This window comes from Microcebus murinus, chromosome 3 (assembly GCF_040939455.1).
Source record: "Microcebus murinus isolate Inina chromosome 3, M.murinus_Inina_mat1.0, whole genome shotgun sequence".
Classification (NCBI taxonomy): domain Eukaryota; kingdom Metazoa; phylum Chordata; class Mammalia; order Primates; family Cheirogaleidae; genus Microcebus; species Microcebus murinus.
In genome coordinates this window covers 21,091,551-21,112,590 of record NC_134106.1, presented here as the reverse complement: position 1 = coordinate 21,112,590, position 21,040 = coordinate 21,091,551, and the positions used below count along the sequence as shown (strand labels likewise).

The 21,040-nt window shown below is 50.5% G+C and overlaps 2 protein-coding genes across 4 annotated transcripts in view; one reads left to right on the top strand and one right to left on the bottom strand.

Annotated features, from left to right (window-relative positions):
• OTOF (otoferlin) overlaps window positions 1-6,228 on the top strand; it is an 89,593-nt gene extending 83,365 nt beyond the window's left edge. Inside the window, exons 41-46 of one of the 2 annotated variants that reach the window (XM_076000615.1) lie at window positions 172-260; window positions 2,029-2,127; window positions 2,260-2,501; window positions 3,126-3,304; window positions 3,417-3,517; window positions 5,958-6,228. In XM_076000615.1, the coding sequence (XP_075856730.1) occupies window positions 172-260; window positions 2,029-2,127; window positions 2,260-2,501; window positions 3,126-3,304; window positions 3,417-3,517; window positions 5,958-6,138 (891 nt within the window). In that variant the 3' untranslated portion in view covers window positions 6,139-6,228. Of the gene's footprint in view, window positions 1-171; window positions 261-2,028; window positions 2,128-2,259; window positions 2,502-3,125; window positions 3,305-3,416; window positions 3,518-3,982; window positions 4,164-5,957 lie in introns of those variants that run through there. The other variant, XM_076000616.1, reaches the window with a different exon arrangement.
• A 1,115-nt stretch (window positions 6,229-7,343) lies between these two features.
• The window catches only part of DRC1 (dynein regulatory complex subunit 1), a 46,811-nt gene continuing 33,114 nt past the window's right edge, over window positions 7,344-21,040 (bottom strand). The window contains exons 9-17 of one of the 2 annotated variants that reach the window (XM_012788170.3): window positions 18,764-18,898; window positions 18,191-18,423; window positions 15,159-15,268; window positions 13,949-14,038; window positions 13,333-13,419; window positions 10,474-10,829; window positions 9,230-9,373; window positions 8,795-8,897; window positions 7,344-7,593 (exon numbers count right to left, since the gene is read on the bottom strand). In XM_012788170.3, the coding sequence (XP_012643624.1) occupies window positions 7,537-7,593; window positions 8,795-8,897; window positions 9,230-9,373; window positions 10,474-10,829; window positions 13,333-13,419; window positions 13,949-14,038; window positions 15,159-15,268; window positions 18,191-18,423; window positions 18,764-18,898 (1,315 nt within the window). In that variant the 3' untranslated portion in view covers window positions 7,344-7,536. The remainder of the gene's footprint in view (window positions 7,594-8,794; window positions 8,898-9,229; window positions 9,374-10,473; window positions 10,830-13,332; window positions 13,420-13,948; window positions 14,039-15,158; window positions 15,269-18,190; window positions 18,424-18,763; window positions 18,899-21,040) is intronic. The other variant, XM_012788171.3, reaches the window with a different exon arrangement.

Genomic DNA, 21,040 nt, shown 5'->3' with positions numbered 1-21,040 from the left:
CTCAGAAGCTGTGATTGGCTACTGGTGACATCACAGGAATTCCTGGCATCCAAAGATGGAAATTGATGAATGGGTCCTTGACAGAACAAAGGTTGGGAGGGAGAGGAGAGCTGACCTTCCTGGGCAGAGGGAGAAGTCCCTGGGAGATCTGCCATGTCCCCTCTTCCTCAGGGCCGCCTGGAGCTGTGGGTGGACATGTTCCCCATGGACATGCCGGCCCCTGGGACGCCTCTGGACATCTCTCCCCGGAAGCCCAAGAAGTGAGCTGCCCAGGCCCAGCCCTGTTCCCTCCCCACCTCCCCACTCCACTCCACCCACTTGTACCAAGGCCCAGCCCTTCCTGCAGGAGGCTTAGGCCAGGAAGGCCTACCTGGGTCAGTTGCAATCCCGGGCCCTGAGTGTGGCCACCAGGCCTCGAGGAAACAGACCAACCAATCAGTAGAGTTGTAGGCCTGCTCCGCGGGTCCTCATTGGCTGCGGCAGAGGCCACACCCCCCACTCCCACTCAGCCACTCCCGGCTCCCTCCAGCACACCTTTATCCTCACCTGCAGACTCACTCTCACACAGGCCCCTCCCGCACGCACAGTGCTCCTGGGAGTGCCTGTCACTTGCCTGCAGGGACCCCGAGAGTCTGCTCCCTGTTGCCTTCAAAGTGCTGCCAATGAGTGTGCAGGAGCGACTGCCTGGGTGAGGCGAGGTGGTAGCACCGGCTCAGGAGCCAAGCCACCTGCCCCTCCTTCCTGACCCTGGCCAGGGTCACTTTGGTTCCCTGGTCCTCATTTTTCCCATCCATGAAGTGGCAGGTTCAAATCTCTGCCCGCTCTGACAGCCTGAGTGTGTGGGTTCAGGACCAGCTTCGCGGGCGCAGGGGGCCGCACAGGGCCCCACGCTCATGGGGGCCCCCTCTTGTTTTCATGCTCTGATGCTGCCTTCTTGAACTTCTTGGTGACTTTGTTGCCCAGGCTAGAGTGAGTGCTGTGGCGTCAGCCTGGCTCACAGCAACCTCAATCTCCGGGGCTCAGTGATCCTCCTGCCTTAGCCTCCCGAGTAGCTGGGACTACAGGCATGCGCCACCATGCCTGGCTAATTTTTTGTATATATATTTTTAGTTGGTCAATTAATTTATTTCTATTTTTGGTAGAGACGGGGTCTCGCTCAGGCTGGTTTCGAACTCCTGACCTTGAGCAATCCGCCCGCCTTGGCCTCCCAAAGTGCTAGGATTACAGGTGTGAGCCACCACGCCCGGCCTTGGTGATTTCTTAACAAGGGCTCTGCATCTCCATTTTGTACTGGCCTGGGCAAATTATGCAGCCAGCACGGCCTGGACTATCCTCCAAGCCCGAGGCCATGAGTCCGCTGTGCCAGGGCCCAGCACTGGGAGGCACCTCAGCCCAGTGGTCACTCTGGACTTGCAGTCCAGGGCATCAGTCTGTTTCCGGAACTCCATGGAGAGCCAGGCTCCCATCGATTTTTAGTGGATGACTCAATATCACTCCTAATGATTGAAATATGACTATGTCATTCATAATTACAATTAAACCTTGAGGAAAAAATCCTCTTTGGGGACAAGGACATTCAGGAAGCCAGACTCCATGGGCTTCTATTGCTGGCTCCTGAGCTTAAATGTTAAATTTCTCTTGGAACTGGAGGGAAGAGTCTGGCCTCTGAAAGAAAGAACTTGCTCCAGACCTCTCCCCTCACCCCCCACCTCACTTCAGCAGCCAGCCCTCTCCCGGTCCTGTCCCTGTCCTTGGTCAACCTCTCTGCCAGGAGAGTGCTCTGGGTCTTCCCAGGGCAGGGCCAGCGTCCCTCTCACCCACGTGCCTGGCTAACTCTCTCACTGACCCTGGGGCCCCACTGGACAGAGGCCTCCCTGAGCCCCAGCCTGGCCCAGGCCCCGTGCCAAGCCCAGGTCTCCTGACAGCTTCTCCCTGTCACCTCATCTCCAGCCTCTGCCCCATCTTCACCCCAGGACCTTGGCATAACCCTGCCCCCAGGCTGCTGACGGGCCCCTTCCCCCTGCCCAGGTATGAGCTGCGTGTCATCGTGTGGAACACGGATGAGGTGGTCCTGGAGGACGATGACTTCTTCACTGGGGAGAAGTCCAGTGACATTTTTGTGCGGGGGTGAGTGACAAGTCCCCACTGGAGCGGCTGAACCCCCTTCCTGGGAGGCAGGAGAGGAGGTGGAGGAGGACCTAGGGCGGGGAGAGGTCCCACCGGGTGTGGCCGCAGGTCTGGAGGTGTGGCGCCCTACAGGTGGCTGAAGGGCCAGCAGGAGGACAAGCAGGACACGGACGTCCACTACCACTCCCTCACTGGTGAGGGCAACTTCAACTGGCGCTACCTGTTCCCCTTCGACTACCTGGCGGCTGAGGAAAAGATTGTCATCTCCAAGAAGGAGTCCATGTTCTCCTGGGACGAGACCGAGTACAAGATTCCCGCGCGGCTCACGCTGCAGATCTGGGATGCCGACCACTTCTCCGCCGACGACTTCCTGGGTGGGGAGCAGGGCAGGGGCAGGGCCTGGGATACAGAACTAAGGAGGCGCAGGGGTGGGGACAGGGGGAGTGAGCCTGAGGCTCCAGCATCATTCCTTCCAGTCTGTCAGAGCCAGAGGCATCAGATGGCCCCAGGAACCCACTAACCATGCCTGGGCAGATGTCCTCAGGGTCATGATCAGGCTGACAAGGTGCTTTGAGCACACCAAGGAGGGGACAGTCATTGCTGATGGGGGGATCTTCGAGGCTCCTTATGGGAGTCATGAAACTTCTTTGGGCCTCAGGTTGCTCCTCTGTAAAGCAAAGTTTCCCGGCAAAACTCTAATCTGATCTGCAAGCTTGTGGGTTTATCGGATTAGCAGGACTTTAACAAAGTGGAGGCATGGGGGGAACGGGAGAGACCCCTGCCAGGCTGAAAGAAGGGCCTGAGCAAAGCACAGGGGTGTGGGCAGTTGCCCAGAGACCTCGACTGAGGCCAAGGAGCTGGAATGAAGAGGGAGGATGAGATACGGGATTGGGGCAGTCCGCACTCAGCACACAAGGGGCCAAGGAGGCCAGAACCCCATCCCCGTGTCCCCCTACCCCTGCCTTGTTCACCCAGAGCTGACTCTGAGCTTGCCACAGGGGCCATCGAGCTGGACCTGAACCGGTTCCCACGGGGCGCGAAGACAGCCAAGCAGTGCACCATGGAGATGGCCACCGGGGAGGTGGACGTGCCTCTGGTCTCCATCTTCAAGCAGAAGCGTGTCAAGGGCTGGTGGCCCCTCCTGGCCCGCAACGAGAATGATGAGTTTGAGCTCACGGTGGGCACCACCTCCTGCTCGGGCCATGGGCGTGGGCAGGGCTGGCCCCACCTGGGGCACTGAGGGCCCACACCTGGCCTGGGCACTGGGACCTTTCTGTCCTTCTCTGCAGGGCAAGGTGGAGGCTGAGTTGCATTTACTGACTGCAGAGGAGGCGGAGAAGAATCCGGTGGGCCTGGCCCGCAATGAACCTGACCCCCTAGAGAAACCCAAGTGAGTGCCCTGCCTGCCTGGCCCTCCTGCCAGGAACAGATTCTTGGGAGCATTAGAACAGGAAGGAGGGGCCAGAACTTTCCAGTCTTCTATGCCCCTAGTACCCTCTCCCCAGGTACCCTCTCTGTCCTTTTCTGGGCCACAGCCTCATAGCAGGGGAGCCCCTTCCTCCCCTCCGCTGCCCCTGAACCTCACCACCTCCCTCTAAACCAGAGGATAGCTATCGGCTCAGGGAAGCAGTTCCTCTCCCAGGGAAGGCCCCACTGAGCAGAGCTAAATGCTCTCCCTGGGTTTTGCCAAAGCAAGCAGCTCCTGTGGTAGCATTTGGGGCCCGGCCAGCCTTGGTGGCTGGGAAGAAACCCAGAACTCCACACACGCAACCCAGCTCGCCTTCCCTCTTGGCCGGGCCCTCACCACAAGCCAGCCCTCATCCTTGCACGTCCCTCTGCTCTTGCACCGCTCCAGCCGGCCAGACACCAGCTTCATCTGGTTCCTGAACCCTCTCAAGTCTGCCCGCTACGTCTTGTGGCACACCTATCGCTGGCTGCTCCTCAGACTGCTGGTGCTCCTGCTGCTGCTCCTCCTCCTCGCCCTGTTTCTCTACTCCGTGCCTGGCTATCTCGCCAAGAGGATTCTTAGGGCCTGAGCCCGCAGCCTCCTGGGTCTGATACTTCTCCCTCCTTCCTCTGCACCAGGGGCTGGGAGGCATATGGAACACACACTCGCATATGCACACACGTGTCCACAAACACACATGCACGCACACATGCTCACATGTGCACATAAACATGATTACAAACAAACAGGCACATACATGTACACATGTGCACACACATGCTCACATATTTACAAACAGGCACACACGTGCACACAAGCATGTACACACGCAAGCCCACACATACACGACAACTTTCAAGTTGTTAAGACAGAATAATAGACTCTTGGAACTAGAAATGACTATTTTCCATGTTTACATACTGGGCCAGAGAAGTGAAGTCACTCACCCAAGGTCACTCAGCAAATTAGAGTAGAGCTGGGACTCAAGCCCAGGTTTCTGAGTCATCGATCCAGTGTTCTTGTCACTATACCCACTCCGCTCCCAGCAACGGCCCTGACAGTCTCTAACTCAATTGGCAGACAGAAGGGAGAAAGGATTTGGCTAGGATTAGCCACAAGTCCGGAAATAGTTCCCACCCGGGTGTGACCTCCCAATCCAGAGCTGTTTTCTGCCCTGCAGGATGACACTTGCATCCAGCTCAAACATTTAACAGCCACCACTGCCTAAGCACCGACTCTCATTCTCAGACCTCCACAGCCATTGTCCCCCTCCACCATGTCACCAGCCCCAGGAGGTAGGACCACTATTAACCCCATTTTAGAAACAACTGAGGCTCACAGAGGTGCCTAATTCACCCACCACAGCTGGCATTTGAAACGAGGTGCCCTGCGCCTGAGCCCTTTCCGTGTGGCCCCACCAATACCGAGCTCAGCTCTGGGGGTGCAGCCCACATCCACTGGGAGGTAGTAGTTTGAAAAAGCACACTGAATCCTTTATTTTTTTATTTTATTTTATTTTTTTTAAGAGAGAGAGTTTCGCTCTGTTGCCTGGGCTGGAGTGCTGTGGCGTTCAGCCTAGCTCACAGCAAACTCCTGGGCTCAGGCGATCCTTCTGTCTCAGCCTCCCAAGAAGCTGGCACTACAGGCATGCGCGACTCTAACTTTTCTATTTTTAGTAGAGAGGGATGTCTCTCTTTTGCTCAGGCTGGTCTCAAGCTCCTGAGTTCAAGAGTCCTAGGATTACAGGCATGAGCCACCACGCCTGGCCACTCAGTCCCTTAATTTTATATCTTCACATTTTATGAAATCTATTGTTTTTATAACACAAATGACAGTGAAGTCAGGTGAGCACTTCTTCACTAGGAGGCTGTGCGGAAGGTGGAGGAGATCTGGTGTGGGCAGGTCAGCAAGGCTGTTATGCGCCCCAGGGGGCTGCTCTGACCCTCGCAGGGCCGGGTGGGGCAGAAGTTTACGTCCGTCAGACAGGATGAGGTTGAGAAACACTGATCTCACTGAGGATGGGGGCAGCACACAGAATGCACTGCTCACCACAGGAGCTTGCTAACAAGTAGAACTGCAGGCAGTGGGGGCTGTACCTGCCCATCGCTGCAAGTGGCAGGTAGTGGCTGCATGGCTGCCCCACTGCCAAAAAGTGCCATCTAGGCCTTGGGAGTAGATGGGGCATCAGAGGTCCTGCAGGGAGGACAGAGTTTTATACGTAGCAAATCTGGTGCTTAGACCTGGGCTCGAACCCTGGCTTCAGCACTCACTGCTTTGGGAGCTGTGGCCATGACAGGGCCTCTGGGGGTCTAGAAGTAAGTGGGGGATGCCTGGGGAGCGGCTCTGGCCCACTGCTTGACTGGGTCCTCCCTCTGCTCCGCAGCCGGCCTGACACGGCCTTTGTCTGGTTCCTCAACCCCCTCAAGTCCATCAAGTACCTCATCTGCACCCGGTACAAGTGGCTCATCATCAAGATCGTGCTGGCGCTGCTGGGGCTGCTCATGCTGGCCCTCTTCCTCTACAGCATGCCTGGCTACATGGTCAAAAAGCTCCTGGGCGCGTGATGGCCTGCCACCTCCCACCAGCACCACTCCCAGCCGCCATGTTTGCCCCTCCTGCGGCCTGGACTTTCCCCCATGTCCCTCCTCGAGCCTTGGGCCCAGGGAGCTGCCTCCTGCTTGCTGGGCTGCCTTCCTCTCTGCCCTGGCTGCTGCTTGCCCCGCCCTGCCCCTCGGATGCCCGCCGATAGGTTGGGGAGCATGGGAAGGGGGCACCTGCACTGCCCACCTTGCTGAGGCTCCACCCTTCCGGCCTTGGCTCCCAAGGAGGCCGCCCCCAGGCCTGTCAAGTCTAGGATTAAAGCTTTCATGAGAGTAACCAAGGATCCTGGGCCGGTGCCCAGGGCGTTAAAGACAATGAATGAGCAAAAGGCATCCCCACCCTGTCCCTGCAGACTGCACCAGTCTTGGCTGTGCATCAGGGGCCTGGACCAACCTTCCAGTCCACAGGGCGGCTGCGACTGCCGGCTCTGCCAGCTCCTCCTCCTCCCAGGCAGCCGCCGTGGCCTGGGTGCACAAGCCCAGGCCCTGTCCTGCCTATGGGCTCTGTCACTTCCCAGAGCTCCCTCTGCCCAGGCTTCCACTCACATGCCCAGAGGAGGAGTGGTGACAAGCAGGAGAGTGAACCCCGAACCCTCCGCACCCCCAGGCAGCACCCTGCCTTGGTTCCCCTCGGCTGCGGCTTGCACTTCAGGTGCTGCCCCGCTGGTGTCTGAGTTTCTGTTGGCTGTTTTTCTTTTCCTGGGTGGTGACTTTTCTCTTAATAAAAGAAATCAAACACTGAGCTGACAAGTCTGCATTGCTCGGGTACAGGCCAGCCACAGCGTGGGGGCCAGAGTCAGCAGGGCTCTAGGTCGGTAAGTAAGCTCAATGCCAGCTGGGCCTGATGGCTTTTCTCCTTTGGGTGGCCTCTCCTGGCCCAAGGTTCAAGATGGACCTCAGGCCTCACACAGCCCAAAGGGCACACCAGGGTGGACCCAGGGGCCCCCAAAGCACCAAGAGTCCTCTAGGCCCGAGGACAGTCTGGAGGCTTAGATCCCCACAAGGGCCCAAACTCCAGCCTTCACCCAGAGAAAGCAGCTCTCCCCAGAGCCAGACAGGTGCTCTCTGCCGCCGGCCTCGGCCTCTGACAGTCCTCTCGTGGCACAGAGGTGGAGGCAGGGGCCGGGTCTCATAGACTTGACCTCTTTCAAGAGATTCAGCCACAACTTTTATTAATAAAACACTTTAATCGTAAGGGCAGGATGCAGGTAACTCCTCTTGCTGCCTTATTTTGACAGGCTATAAAGAAAACTCCAGAAAATCCAGAGAGCGGGCCCAGGTGCAGTTCCCTGGGCGACAAGTGCCAGCCCCAGCACCAACACCAGCAGCAGCCCTAACACGTCAGCCTTTTGAGGCCCAGCTCTATTTTGTGGGCATCCGCAACACCTGAGTCGGGGGAACTCGCAGCTGAGAGTTTATCTGGAAAAGAAAGGGTGACAACCATTACACTTTCCCCAGGGCCCTCCTTCTTCATGACCTCTGTGGGGCCCGTGTCCATGCTGGCCTTCCCTCGGGCCTCCAAACCCCTGCAAGCATTTCCTCCCCAAAGCTGAAAGGGGCCTCAGAAGTCAAAGGCTGCTTCCTTCAGGGGACAGGTCTCAGCTTCCGCCCAGCCAGGAACCTCAACGAGGTTCCTAATCTTCCCTCCCAGCCGCTCTCTTTGATCCTTCCCTCTCCTCTTCACGTGCCCATTCTGTCCGCGTCCTGACCTGCCCTTACCTTCTCCTCCCGTCCTCTTGTACACAGTAGCATCCATGCAAGTAGGGACCATGCAGTCCCCAAATGTCTGGGTCCTGTCATGGGCCAAGAGGCCATTATAATGCCAATGCCACCACCTCCCCCTTTCAGGTGTGGCCTGGGACTTGGGACCTGGTACCATGCTGCGGCCACATATCCTCTGTTCTTGGACTCGAGGCTGGCCTCTGTCACCTCACACACATGCAACTGATAGCTGCGTCAGGCGCCCCCGGCCCACAGCCCCAGCATTGTGGGAGGATCCGCATCCAAGTCCACACGCAGAGCACACAACTATTAGGAAAGGACTGTCCCCTTTCTCTCCCTGCCAGGCCAGGGGGACATTGCCACAACTGTGGCTGGAGTAGGCACAAGGGGAGGCCAGGGAATATCCATCCTCAGACCTGCTCCCCATGCGAGGACGACCCTCCAGTCGCACCACAGGCCAGAGAACCTGGCTGGCAGAGAGGAAGGGGCTCTGGACGAGTCACAGAGGGTCCTAGTTTTGATTCTCCTTATTGTGAAATGGGAGAATAATTTCTGCCCCAGCTAGCTCTCACAGCGGTAAAACGGCATGAAAGACAGAAACACAGCTGGAGAGAGCTGCCGCTGTGAAGCTACTCCTCACTTTGCTTTAAAAAGAGTGTCCCAACAGGAAGCTGGCACCAAAGACCACCAGCACCAAAGGGCTGCTGTCACACCCTGGCTGCCGTGCAGGAGGCCTGGGCAATATCCACCCCCTTGCCCAATAACTGTTGATTATTACATCACAGCTTGAAGCTCCCTTGCCTTGGGTAGGGGAGGGGACGTTTCCCAATGTCAGTGTCAAGCCCCTGGGCCCCCTCCGCGCCTCCCATCGCCCCTCCTTGGAGCCCCCACCACCCACCTTGGAGTCCAGATACTGCTGCAGCAGCATCTGCAGTTCCGTGTTCTGCTGCTCCAGAGCCTCGTTTTCCATCAGCAGCTTGGCCCTCTGCGTCAGCACAAGGCTTTGGGCAGAAGAACAGGTTAGAGGCCATCGACTCCTCCAGCCCCTGCCAGAGTCTCTGTGCTTCTGTCTGGGCTGGAGGTGGCAGGAGGCCCCAAAAGCCTCACCATTTACCTGGCCACCAGATGAGCCAGGCTAGCAGGCACGGAACAGGCAGGACAGGCCTGAGAGCCGGCCACCCACTGAGATCCATCCCCCGCAAGAGGTGCCAAAAGCAGTCTTCAATCCCAGATGTCATGAGACAGGGAGACAGCAAACGTGGCCATTCCAAACAACTGTCCTCATCTGCCTGCGAGCTCCCCTTGGCTCCTGGCCCACAACATCTACACTTACTGGTATTTCTGCAGGGCTGAGTAGAGAGCATCCCAGAGGTTCTGCTTGGTGGGAGAAATAACCGTGGTCAGGGCATGCCAGTACTCAGAGTCCCTGGAGTCATTGCGCGTGGCCTTCGGCACTCTCACTGGTGGCCGAGGGTCCCTGCAGGTCAAGAGCACTGGTACCGCCATCTCCACCTGGCACCACCCAGGCCCCCAAGCAGTGCCAGTCGCAGTGCCAGCCACAGACTTATTGCCTTCCCACCTGTCACCGTCCTACTCAGCTGTCTACATTTATTAGATGATAGCGGAGTCTCAGAAAGGACACACTTATCGTCAACCTTCCTGACTCTCAGTGCCGCTGCCACATTGTAAAGGCATCATTGGCGTTTCATCCACCCTTCTTCCTCCCAATCAGTTTACCTCTCTGGCTTTACAGCTCATCGCTATGCCCGTTTCTTCCACCACTGCGTCAGAACAGCTCTCCATCCTGTCATGTGCTCTCCGTCCCCTCCATGACAGCCTCAATCCAGGAGATCGCCACCTACCACCTGGACCAGTCCCTGGACTGGTCTCCCCATATCCGGACTGGTCTCCCTATATCTAGCACCACCCTCTCCCTGTTGCCAAAGTGATCTTTCTAGATGTAAATCTAATCATGGCTCCCTCTATCCACCATGCAGTAAAGACAATGATCTTAGGCACATCATTCAAGGACTGCCAAGATCTGGCTGGCTCCCCTCCCATTGATCCGCCCTCCAGACCCTGGACACTAGCCATACCCCCATCATGACTCTTGAACATCCAGGCCTTCCTTGTGCTTTTACTTCCCCAAATGCCCTTTCATCTACTTTATCCTCCTAGGAACACCCAGTTCTGGTGCCATCTGTCCCAAACCCTCTCTGACAGGCCAGATGGAGATGACCACTTCTCCCTCTGAACAACATTACATCTTGAATATGCTTTGGCTGTTGTTCTGATCACAAGGTGTTATCTCACAATGCCTACGCATGGCAGACTAAAAGAAATGTTTGTTGAATCAATGAATGATGAATGAAAAAAGCCCAGATCACTCACTACTACACCATATTTGGTTCCTGAGTACATCTGTCAATCCCTCTCGCCCTCCTTGGGAGAGCCATTTACTCTCTCCCCACATCCCGCCCCATGTCCCACCCAGACTCTTCCTCATTCACTAGCTCTGCGTGGCTGCCCCACCCATCCAGCGCCCCCCCCCAGGCAAGCGCCAGCACCAAGGCCCACCTGGGCTTCTTCAGACTCATGACAAAGGCCTCCAGGATCTTGAGGACATCGTTGGGGTGGATGAGCCAGGGGGAGGGCAGGGTCTTCTTCTCTTCCTGCTGCTCCCCCTCCTCCACCTGGCTTTCCTCCTGCACGCCTTCTTCCACCAGGTCTTCCTCCTGCTCTTCCTCCTCCTCCTTTTGCTCCTCCTCCTCCAGGTCTTCCTCCTGCTCTCCCTCCTCTTCCAGGCCTTCCTCCTGCTCTTCCTCCTCCTCCAGGCTTTCCTCCTGCTCCTCCTCCATCTCCAGCTGCTCCTCCAGCTCCAGGTCCGACGCCACGCTTGTCTGCTCCACACTTGCCTGTTGGAGGGGCTTGACCTGGAGAAAAGCGCGAGGGCAGCTGTGGGCTGGAGACACACGCATGTGTGTGTGCAGAGAGACAGGAAGAGGAGAAACAGAGAAAAGCTGACAGAAAGTTACAGACAGCTTGCAGAGGGAGACATTTACCAAGGACAGAAATAAGAGACAGGGGAAAGAGGGGGGATGGGATGGGGAAGCATCAAAACGACAATAATGGTCTATTTCTAGATCTGGGATCACAGGTGTTCATTGTGTTGATATTCGTAAAGCTTACATGCTATAAATCTCCTTTCAAATCATAATACAAACTAAATTTTAGGTTTAATTTTTAAATTTAAAAAGTCTTCCTCCTACTCCTATCTTGAACGTCATTGAATTTACCTGCCATGAGCAAACTAATTTTATCAAGTTTCTTATGTATCTTTCCAAGGAAATATTATGCCTATTAAACAAATACATATATAAATATATATACTTTTCCATATATATTTTACCTTCCCATTGTTATATAAATGATACTATACTACACATGTAGTTCTGTACTTCGCTTTTTAAAAATACCAATAAACCTTAGAGATCTTTTCACATAAATATCTAAAGAATTTCTTTGGATTTTTCACAATTGCATAGTATCCCATTGTGTAGATGCACAATATATTATTAAACAAATTCCTCAATGATGGACATTTAGGTTGTTTCCAATGTTCTGCCATTTCAAACAATGCTGCAGTGAATAAGCTACAGCAAACATCATTTCAACTGTATTCAGATAAATCTATAGAAGAAAATCCTAGAAGAGGAATTGTACCACAAAGTGTATACAATTTTGTAACCGATATTTTCAAATTATCCTCAGAGGAGGTTACAACAATTTATACTCCTACCAGCAACTTATAAGTATGCCAGTTTCCCATACCTCAGTCATCACTATGTGTTATCAAACTTTCAGGTTTTTTGCTAACCTGACAAGCAAAAAGTGGAATTAAGTCAGTTTTAATTTGCATTTCTATGCAATCAGGAAGACAATCAGGAAGGCTGATTGTCTTTTCATACATTTAAAAGTTATGTATTGCCTCTTCTTGGAGGTGTTCATTCATATTTGTTGTCTGTTCTATTGAGTTGTTGATCTTTGTCTTACTGGCTTATGAGAGCTCTTTATATATTAAGGAAATTCACACTTAACTGTGATGAGTTGAGAATATTTCTCCCCAGCTTGTCATTTGTTTCTTATCTTTCCTTTAGTGATTTTTGCTGTATAGACTTTATTCTGATATAGGCAAAGGTATCTTTTTATTCCTTTATTGCTTCTTGGTTTTGTCCACTCAACCAACTCTTTTTTTGGAAGTGTATCAGAATACTCACCATTGAGCTAGCAATACCAAAAAAAAATATTTTTTTTGAGACAAGAGTCTCACTTTGTTTCCCAGGCTTGAGTGAGTGCTGTGGCATCAGCCTAGCTCACAGCAACCTCAAACTCCTGGGATCGCAATCCTTCTGCCTCAGCCTCCCAAGTAGCTGGGACTACAGGCACGCACCACCATGTCCGGCTAATTTTTTCCATATATATTAGTTGGCCAATTAATTTCTTTCTATTTATAGTAGAGATGACGTCTCACTCTTGCTTAGGCTGGTTTCGAACTCCTGACCTCGAGCAATCCACTCGCCTTGGCCTCCCAGAGTGCTAGGATTACAGGCATGAGCCACCTCGCCTGGCCAAAAATATTTTTTAATTTAGATTTTTAATTTTTTTTTTTTTTTGAGACAAAGTCTCACCCTCATGCCCAGGCTAGAGTGCCGTGGCATCAGCCTAGCTCACAGCAACCTCAAACTCCTAGGCTCAAGCAATCCTCCTGCCTCAGCCTCCCGAGTAGCTGGGAGGTAGCTGTACCACCATGCCTGGCTAATTTTTTCTATATATATATATTTTTTTTTTTTGGTTGTCTAGTTAATTCCTTTCTATTTTTAGTAGAGACATGGTCCCGCTCTTGCTCAGGCTGGTCTGGAACTCCTGAACTCAAACAATCCTCCCACCTCGGCCTCCTAGAGTGCTAGGATTACAGGCATGAGCCGCTAAGCCCAGCATCTAGATTTTTAATTTTTAAATTAAAATGTCATAGTATTTTTAATGTGGTAACTTTTTCAGAATAGTAGATATTTGATTCTCCTACTGAAATCAGTTATAATCAAGAGATGTATTACAGACAGGCCCTGCTTTCCAGGAAGGTGTTTAAGGACCAAAATATGCAGAACTTGGTGGGCTCTGGTCTCACAGCGGCTGACACTTGGCTTTGAGGGAATGTACAGAAAGATCCCTGGGCCTCAACGTGAGAACAGCATCTCAGCCCCTGTCGTTCTTCCCTTTGCAAATAGAAAAATTAATAATAATAAGGAAAATGGTAAGTTAGGTATAACTGACATAAAACCCCTACTATTTCTCCAGAAGCATTATTCAAAGGCAACAATGTCCTCTGGGGCTTCCAGGGGAACTGAAAACACTCTTCTTAGCCGCACCGCGCCTTACCTGGACAGACAGTATGCGATGAGCTCGGTATTTAAGGAAGAAGTTCACCAGTTTGTACAAGTCATCCTCACTTTCAATTCCAAGGGCCTGGGGAAAAAATAGGATGGTTGTTCAAACACCCCGTCAAAGAGGCCACAGGCTTGGGGAGTTAGACTCTCGGCTCCTAAGAGCAGGCTTGTCCCCACAGCACCTCCCTGCCTGCCACGGCCCCTAGTAGAGGACAATCAGCCAACAGTGGGAAATGGCAGTGAAATCAGGGGTCTGTGCATCAGAACAGATGGAAACGTGCTCATAGTCGGGAACCGCTCTGCACAGACCTAGTGGGCGTGAGAATGCTAATGGGTGCTGAACACGTACCTGAGTTTGGGGGTGTGGGGGGAACCTACACTCTGACAGCCGGGCTGTGAGAGGAAGAAGCTAGTAGAGAAAGGGTTGGGTGGGGGGCATCTGAATGGTGCAGAGGCCCATGGTCGTGTGGAGAGTAAGTCAAGGCAAGGATGCGAAAGTGAGCCCGTCTTCTACTCCCGGGCCGAGGCAATGTAGGGAACGCATGGGCGCTCTCTCAGAATGGAACAAGCTGCAACCCACCCTGTCCCCTCAGCCCAGTGGGACTCACTGAGAAGATGGCATCCAGCTTCAGCAGATAGCGCTCGCTCTTCTCCAGGGGAAGGAGGAGGCTCAGCAGCTTGCTCTCTATGAGGAAGCCCTGAGGAGAGGGAAGAAGGCATCTCCTGTGAGACACAGGCTTCAGGAAGGAGTCCCAGGGTCTGCAGCTGCCCTCTGTGTAACACACCAGGGACGAGCCCAGGGGGCAGGCTGCCAGGGATAAGACTCAGCAGTGGCCCAGAAGAAGGCCTTCTCGGGATGCTGGGAGCCATTCCTGGGGAACACAGCCAGCCAAAAGCCCATCTCCATCAGGGTGGCTTGCCCCCACCTCATACAGGGGCTAACTCACCCCAGCCACAAGCCACTGGGCAGACCCCTGCGTCCCCACAGCAGTCAAACCTGACCAGCACAGGTTCCCACCTCACCCGCACTCTAGCCCCCAAACATCGGCAGAACACAGCAGAAGGCACTGAGCTGGAGGGAGGGAGGGAAGGGGGGAGGGCAGTGGACGCGCCACATCAGAACCAGTGCACAGGGAGCAGAGGAGAGGGCTGGCTGGGAAGCCGGGCGGGGGCGGGGGGGGGGCTCTGTGGGAGGTGGCCCCTGGTGTCAAGCTACAGGCAGAGAGGGCAGGACCCACCAGCTGACTCCTTCAGCAGGAGCTGCCCTCAGCAACAGGAGCTAGCCCTCATGCCAAAGAAAGCTGCCCCAACAACCACAAAATCTAAGCCAGCTGATCATGTTTGGTAACAACCCAACATCCAGCTGAGCCAGCTCCAATGCAGCTTTTATTCTATTTTTGCTACCACACAATGCAGATATCCAAAGCCTAACAACCCAGAGTAACCCTAAGCCAAGCTCCCAGACTAGGGCCAAATCAGTGGCTCTCTGGTACTCAGCAGGTGGGTTCATGTACTTGGATGGTGTCCCTTCTAGCTCAGAACGAGCACTGCTTTACATGCAGGACCCCTGCTGGCCTGGACTGTGCTTTGCTGACCCACTAAGGTGAGACCCATTTGCCAGCTGGGCCAGCTCTAAGACCCAGCTCTGTGAACTGTCCCCCGACGTCCAGGAGCCACTACCAGGCCTGGTCCTCAGCCCGGGTCTCTGGGCTTGGCCAGGGGTGGGCTTGGCCGGCTCCAGGCCACAGCTGGCCCAGCAGAATCCTCAGAAGCAGCACGCACGCGTGTGGCCCTGCCACAGCCCCAGCCCAGCCTCACCGACTCATCACACAGGAGCATCAGGATCTTTTTGGTGGTTCTTGCAGAAACTTGCTTTGGCAGGTCCAGGTAGGACTCTGGTTCTGAGGCGGTCTCTTCCACCTCCTCTTCTGCAGATGGGTCAGGGAGGGAAGAGAGAGAAAGAAAGAAAAGGAAGATAATTTCTTTTTTTATTATTTCAGCATATTATGGGGGTACAAATGTTTAGGTTACATATATTGCCTTTGCCCCACCCAAGTCAGAGCATCCAGAATGTCCATCCCCCAGACGGTGCGCACCGCCCCCGTGAGGTGTGTATAGGGAAGATAATTTCTTGGCCTAGTTGCCTTTGAGAAACAGTCAGATGGCTTTCCTTGAGAAAACCTTCCTCTAAAAAAGCCTCTTTGAGGCATTACCAGTCTCTTTGTGCTGAAGAAAGCCTTCTACATGCGGGAAAAGGGGACCGGGGGTTGGAGTCAGAGACTATCGGGAAAACTCAGCCATTCTCATCCAGCCTAAATGTCTCACTTTTCTAAACTGCATCTGCCTGGAAACATCATTCTCAAAATCCAGCCATGAACCAACAAGTGAGAGGGAGGGTGTGAGCCTCTTTATTCTTATTTTAGAGATGATCTAGCAAGTGTGCTATATGGTTTCTAAACCTGCAACAGATTAGAAGCAGCCAACTAAAAGTGCGGGGGTGCTGGGAGCAGCTGCCTCACAGAGCAATACTATCAGGAAAACTGACAGCTGACAGCAAAAGCCAAACATTTTCTTAATTAAAATTAAAAATGTTTAAATGTTTTGGACTATATATTCCTCATCTGAAAATGAGAATAAAAATCATTGTACAATCCAAGTTTTCCTGGCTATTCAAAAAGTAAAATGAGGTATCTATGAAAAGATTTTGCAAAGTACCAGACAGCAAACTGCTGGAGGGAACAGAAAATGGGGCCATCTATGCAGCAGTATCCAGCAAAATAACACAGGCATTTACCCTTCCATCCAGGAATCCTACTTCTAGGGATCTATCCCGGCAGTTCACTAGCAAAAATCTGGGAAGACAAATGAACAAAGCTACTCATTACAGCAATGTTAGTCATCACAAAAATAAGCAAACAAAAAACTGGAAATATCCCAATGATGATCAACAGAGGATTATTTGAATAAATTATGGCACAGACACATGATAGAATACCATGTAAAAAAAATGAAGAATTTTTTTTTTTTACCACTAGAAAGAGCTCTAGGATTATTTATTATAAGCAAAAAAAAGCAAGGTGGAAAAAAGTATATGCTTTCATTTACCTAAAAAGTTGGTTCATATGAATATATATATATACACACACATATATTTATCTATAATTTTAAAAAGCAATGGAAGAATAAACTGTAATTTTTTTTAATAGTTACATATAGGAGAGGAATGAAATGGGATATAGAGAATAAAAGCCAGACTTCTTTGAATATACCTTGTTTTGCACATTTGACTTTGGAAATGCAAATATTTTACATACTATAAAACAAAATTAAGTTGCAAAAAGCAATCCCTAATAATCAACAGTAAAATGAAATACTATAAATATATACAACTATGTACCAATAATAATTAAAAATTAAAAAATGTTTTTTAAAAAGTAAAATGAAACAAAAATACCTAAATTGACATAACTATACAGAAAATATTCCAAGTGACTTTAAAATGCAGTAATCTGTCTGTACATCCCTAAAGGGATATATCTTAAGAACAAAAAGAACTACAAAACAGTTTAAACTATTTCTAGGAATCATTTCTTGGTAGTAAGGCTAATATTTTCTCTGAGACTATTGTGTGGTATTATGAAGAAAGCGTAGGAGTAATTATTTTGGAGTCACTGAGTACTAAAATTTTCCAGCTGGGAGAAAGGAGATACACTTTGGTAAGGTTGAGTAAAAATCCTACCATCCTATTAACTAGGAACTATTAAGGTGAACTTATGATTTATAATTTAAAAAATCTGGCCAGGCACAGTGGTTCATACCTATAATCCTGGCATTTTGGGTGGCCAAGGCAAAAAATTAGGTGGCTTGCACCTGCAGTCCTAGCTACTCAGGAGGCTGAGGCGGGAAGATCACTTAAGCCCAGGAGTTCAAGGTTACAATGAGCTATGATTGTGCCACTGAACCCCAGCCCAGGCGACAGAGAGAGACCCTGTCTCTAAAAAAATAAAATTTAAAAAAATTTTAAATTACAAAAAATTCTATCCCCTTGGCTCTGTCCACTGAAAAGGCCTAGAAATAATAGCCAATCCAAAACAATGAACATGCCAGCATCTGGTCATTCTGGAAAACCAGGAAGCCATCAAAGACTACTAGGGCCATATCAAAAGGACCCAGAAGCCAATAAAGAGACTCCCACTTCCCAAAGATGGGACAATTTGAGTGCCAATAAGGATAATAACTGCAATAAACTTAAACACATCAAATTTGTTAAAATCTATGCATTCATACTGATATTTTTTAAAAAAATTTATTGGTACCTTTGGAAGATGCTAGAGATCCAATCCATTATTTTGAAAACTGACAAATAGAGAAAAAATAAGCATCTATCCTGCTTTTCCTCAAATTATCTCAAGATAGCAAATAGCTGAGGAGGGGAAGATGCTCTTTTCAGAAGTGTTCTAGCTATTAAATAAAGACATAATGATAGAATTTAAAATATCACCATTTTGCAACCCCTAATGTAATTAATGGATTTTAGACAAAATTATTAATAGTTGCTAACATCACAAAAAGAGATACGACCTGTTATTAATTTATCCCGATGGAGGTACACAACAGTGAACTTAGCAAAAATAAATTAGACCTGCATCTGATCAAGCTTCTAGACCTAACTGCCAGTTTATAATACAGGGGAGAGGGCAAAGCTATAAATTAGAGGAGAATTAAAAGCCATATCAACTAATCATACTCTATAGCCTCCTAGCTGTGAGGCCTCCTCCCCTCCTCTCCAGATATCTATGTCCTCAGAGGGCCCCTCTGGCTCTAAGGTTTAATGACTCTGCTCCAGTCACCTGTTTGCATCAGCACTTCCTCCACTATTTGCGTAGCACTCTTCTGCTGCTGCTGGGAGATAGGCCCCACATTCTTCAGGAACCAGAAATCAGGTGCTGTCCAGGGGAGCCCCAGGTGCTGGGCATGGATGATCCTGTCTGCAGCAAAGACTCTGTCTATTAGATCCTTCGCCTCGTCTTCATTCATCAGCCAAACATCCCGAAACTTCTCGCCATCAATAAGAGCAAAATGCCTGTGAAGGAGAGTCACCAAGCACAGCCAGCTAACCCCCAGGGCCTGGCCAGGGTCCCCTCAATTGACAGCAGGAAAAGAAAATGAGGAAGAGCTGTAGTAAATCCTAGGCCTGGCCCCAACCCTGGGCAGCCGATTCTCACCTATGACAAATTGGAAGCCATTCCAACGAGACTCAAGAAAAGGAAGGTGACACTCGAGTAAAGGGACAGGGGAACACAGCACAAAGGGTTCTTTAGTGCCTGGTTGAGAGGTAATGAAATCACTGCCACCACAAACTCTACCCCTGCCACCTCTATGCTAGGACAGGTGCCCAGGACTCACATCCCTAAGATAGATACCTCATGGCTTTCTGTAGTTCCTTGAATTGCATCACAAGACGTTTGTAGTCCAAGGTTAGAGACTGGTTCTCCTCCTGAAATTGCTTTATCTGCTTGGCATATTTTACTCTCAGATTGTTAAGTATATCATGCAGGCTGGTTGAAAGGGGGAAAAAAAGTTAATCTGCAGCTGAATAGAAGGTATAATGTATTTTCCTCTCATCCACCTGACTCAGCTCTACAACAAACCCTGAGTCAGATTTGTGGAAGGGCAGAGAACCCTCCCACACATTCCAAAGGTACTGGGGTTGTCCAGAACTAAATGCACTTGAAACAATCCACAAGCCCAGACCCACCACGAGGCAGTCTCCTGCCCAGGAGTGTGATGGAAACTTCAGCACACCATTTGTCAGTGTCCATATTTAGGGTCAACCTCACATACTTAAATAATCTACCTCAACTGTTTCATTGTCATGATTTGGATGTTCATTTCACTGCTGAAACAAGGAAAAAATTAAAACTACACACCTATCATATATGAATCCTTCAACCTCAAAGAGCCAATACTATAAACAGTTCCAGTAACTCATCTGTTTATTCATTCATTCATTCGCCAAACATAAAATGCCTTCGGTGCCAAGGATATGTTTGAATACAAGGAATTATCAGTCCAAAGACAAAGACAAACATTAATTAGAGTGCAGCGTGAAAAGTGCTACACGAGTTTCACACAGGGTTCCAGGGCAGCCCAGAGATGAGGCATCTAACTCACCCCGCCTTGCAGGGAGGGGATGGCCAAGCCTTCAGGGCAGCAAAAGGCAGTTACAAGCTGGCCGACAGCACTGTGAATCCAGGCATGGCACAGGTCACTATTTCACTGCTAACAGGAGCTCTGTGCATGGGAACTTGTCCCATAAAATATGCATGGTAGGCACAGTTTTCAGACCTAGGACCATACTTCAGACTTCAAACTACTAAAGAGGCATCTTACATCAATGCCCCATTTACACAGGAGTAGAGAAGTTGAAGGCCAACCTATTTTAAGTTTAAAAACTCTAAGAAATAAAATTTTCTCTCTCCTAAGCATTACTCTGAAGCAATCAAAAGTTCCTCAACTGCAAACATGTATCATTCATATTTTCACATTTGATAAAACGCAAAAAATTTTTAACTTCGTCTCTGATAAAAGAAATATCTAATCCATTTTCTTAACTACAGCAGTCTAGGAAGCTTTCCAAATACAGGTGTTAAATATATATAATATATATATATATAATTTTTTTAAGTAGTCATCCCAAAGCATTTCTTTTTCGATATCATGCAGTTCCTGTGTGTCATCTAATTATAGAAGCTAAGGATACAAGGATAAGCACCAGGAACATACTGAAGGCCTGGGCAAGATGGCACGTGAAAGAGTGGACAGGAAGAATAGCGACAAGAGGAGGCTCAACAAAAAGCCCAGAGTCTTTAGCAACTGGCTGAAAGCCAGAGATGAAGGGAGCAAGGCTGGAGACTGGAAAACTGGGAGAGGAGGCAAGTCTGGCTTCAGAACTCGTAGGCTGGCAATGACAGGGACTCTCCAAGTTGAACTGTTACGTTGGCAGCACCATAGAAAGTGAAGGAGTTAGATCGAGATTAGGGATATGAAGTTGGTAGTGATCAACAAAAAGGTGATATTCAGAACTATGAGACTGAGGCTGATGAAATAAACATAAAAAGCAGGCCGGGCGCGGGTGGCTCACGCCTGTAATCCTAGCTCTCTGGGAGGCTGAGGCGGGCGGATCGTTTGAGCTCAGGAGTTCGAAACCAGCCCGAGCAAGAGCGAGACCTCATCTCTACTATAAATAGAAACAAATTAATTGGCCAACTAATATATATAGAAAAAATTAGCCGGGCATGGTGGCGCGTGCCTGTAGTCCCAGCTACTCGGGAGGCTGAGGCAGTAGGATCGCCTGAGCCCAGGAGTTTGAGGTTGCTGTGAGCCAGGCTGACGCCACAGCACTCACTCTAGCCTGGGCAACAAAGTGAGACTCTGTCTCAAAAAAAATAATAAAAAATTAAAAATTAAAAAGCAAAGGGGTAAGGTAAGGGCTGCACTTTCTGGAATATCTTATGTAGATATTCAAGAATTGTCAGACAAGAAGAAGCAGAACCACCAAAAGAAACAAATAAAGAATAAATTTAGGCCGGGCGTGGTGGCTCACGCCTGTAATCCTAGCACTCTGGGAGGCCGAGGCGGGCGGATTGCTCGAGGTCAGGAGTTCGAAACCAGCCTGAACAAGAGCGAGACCCCGTCTC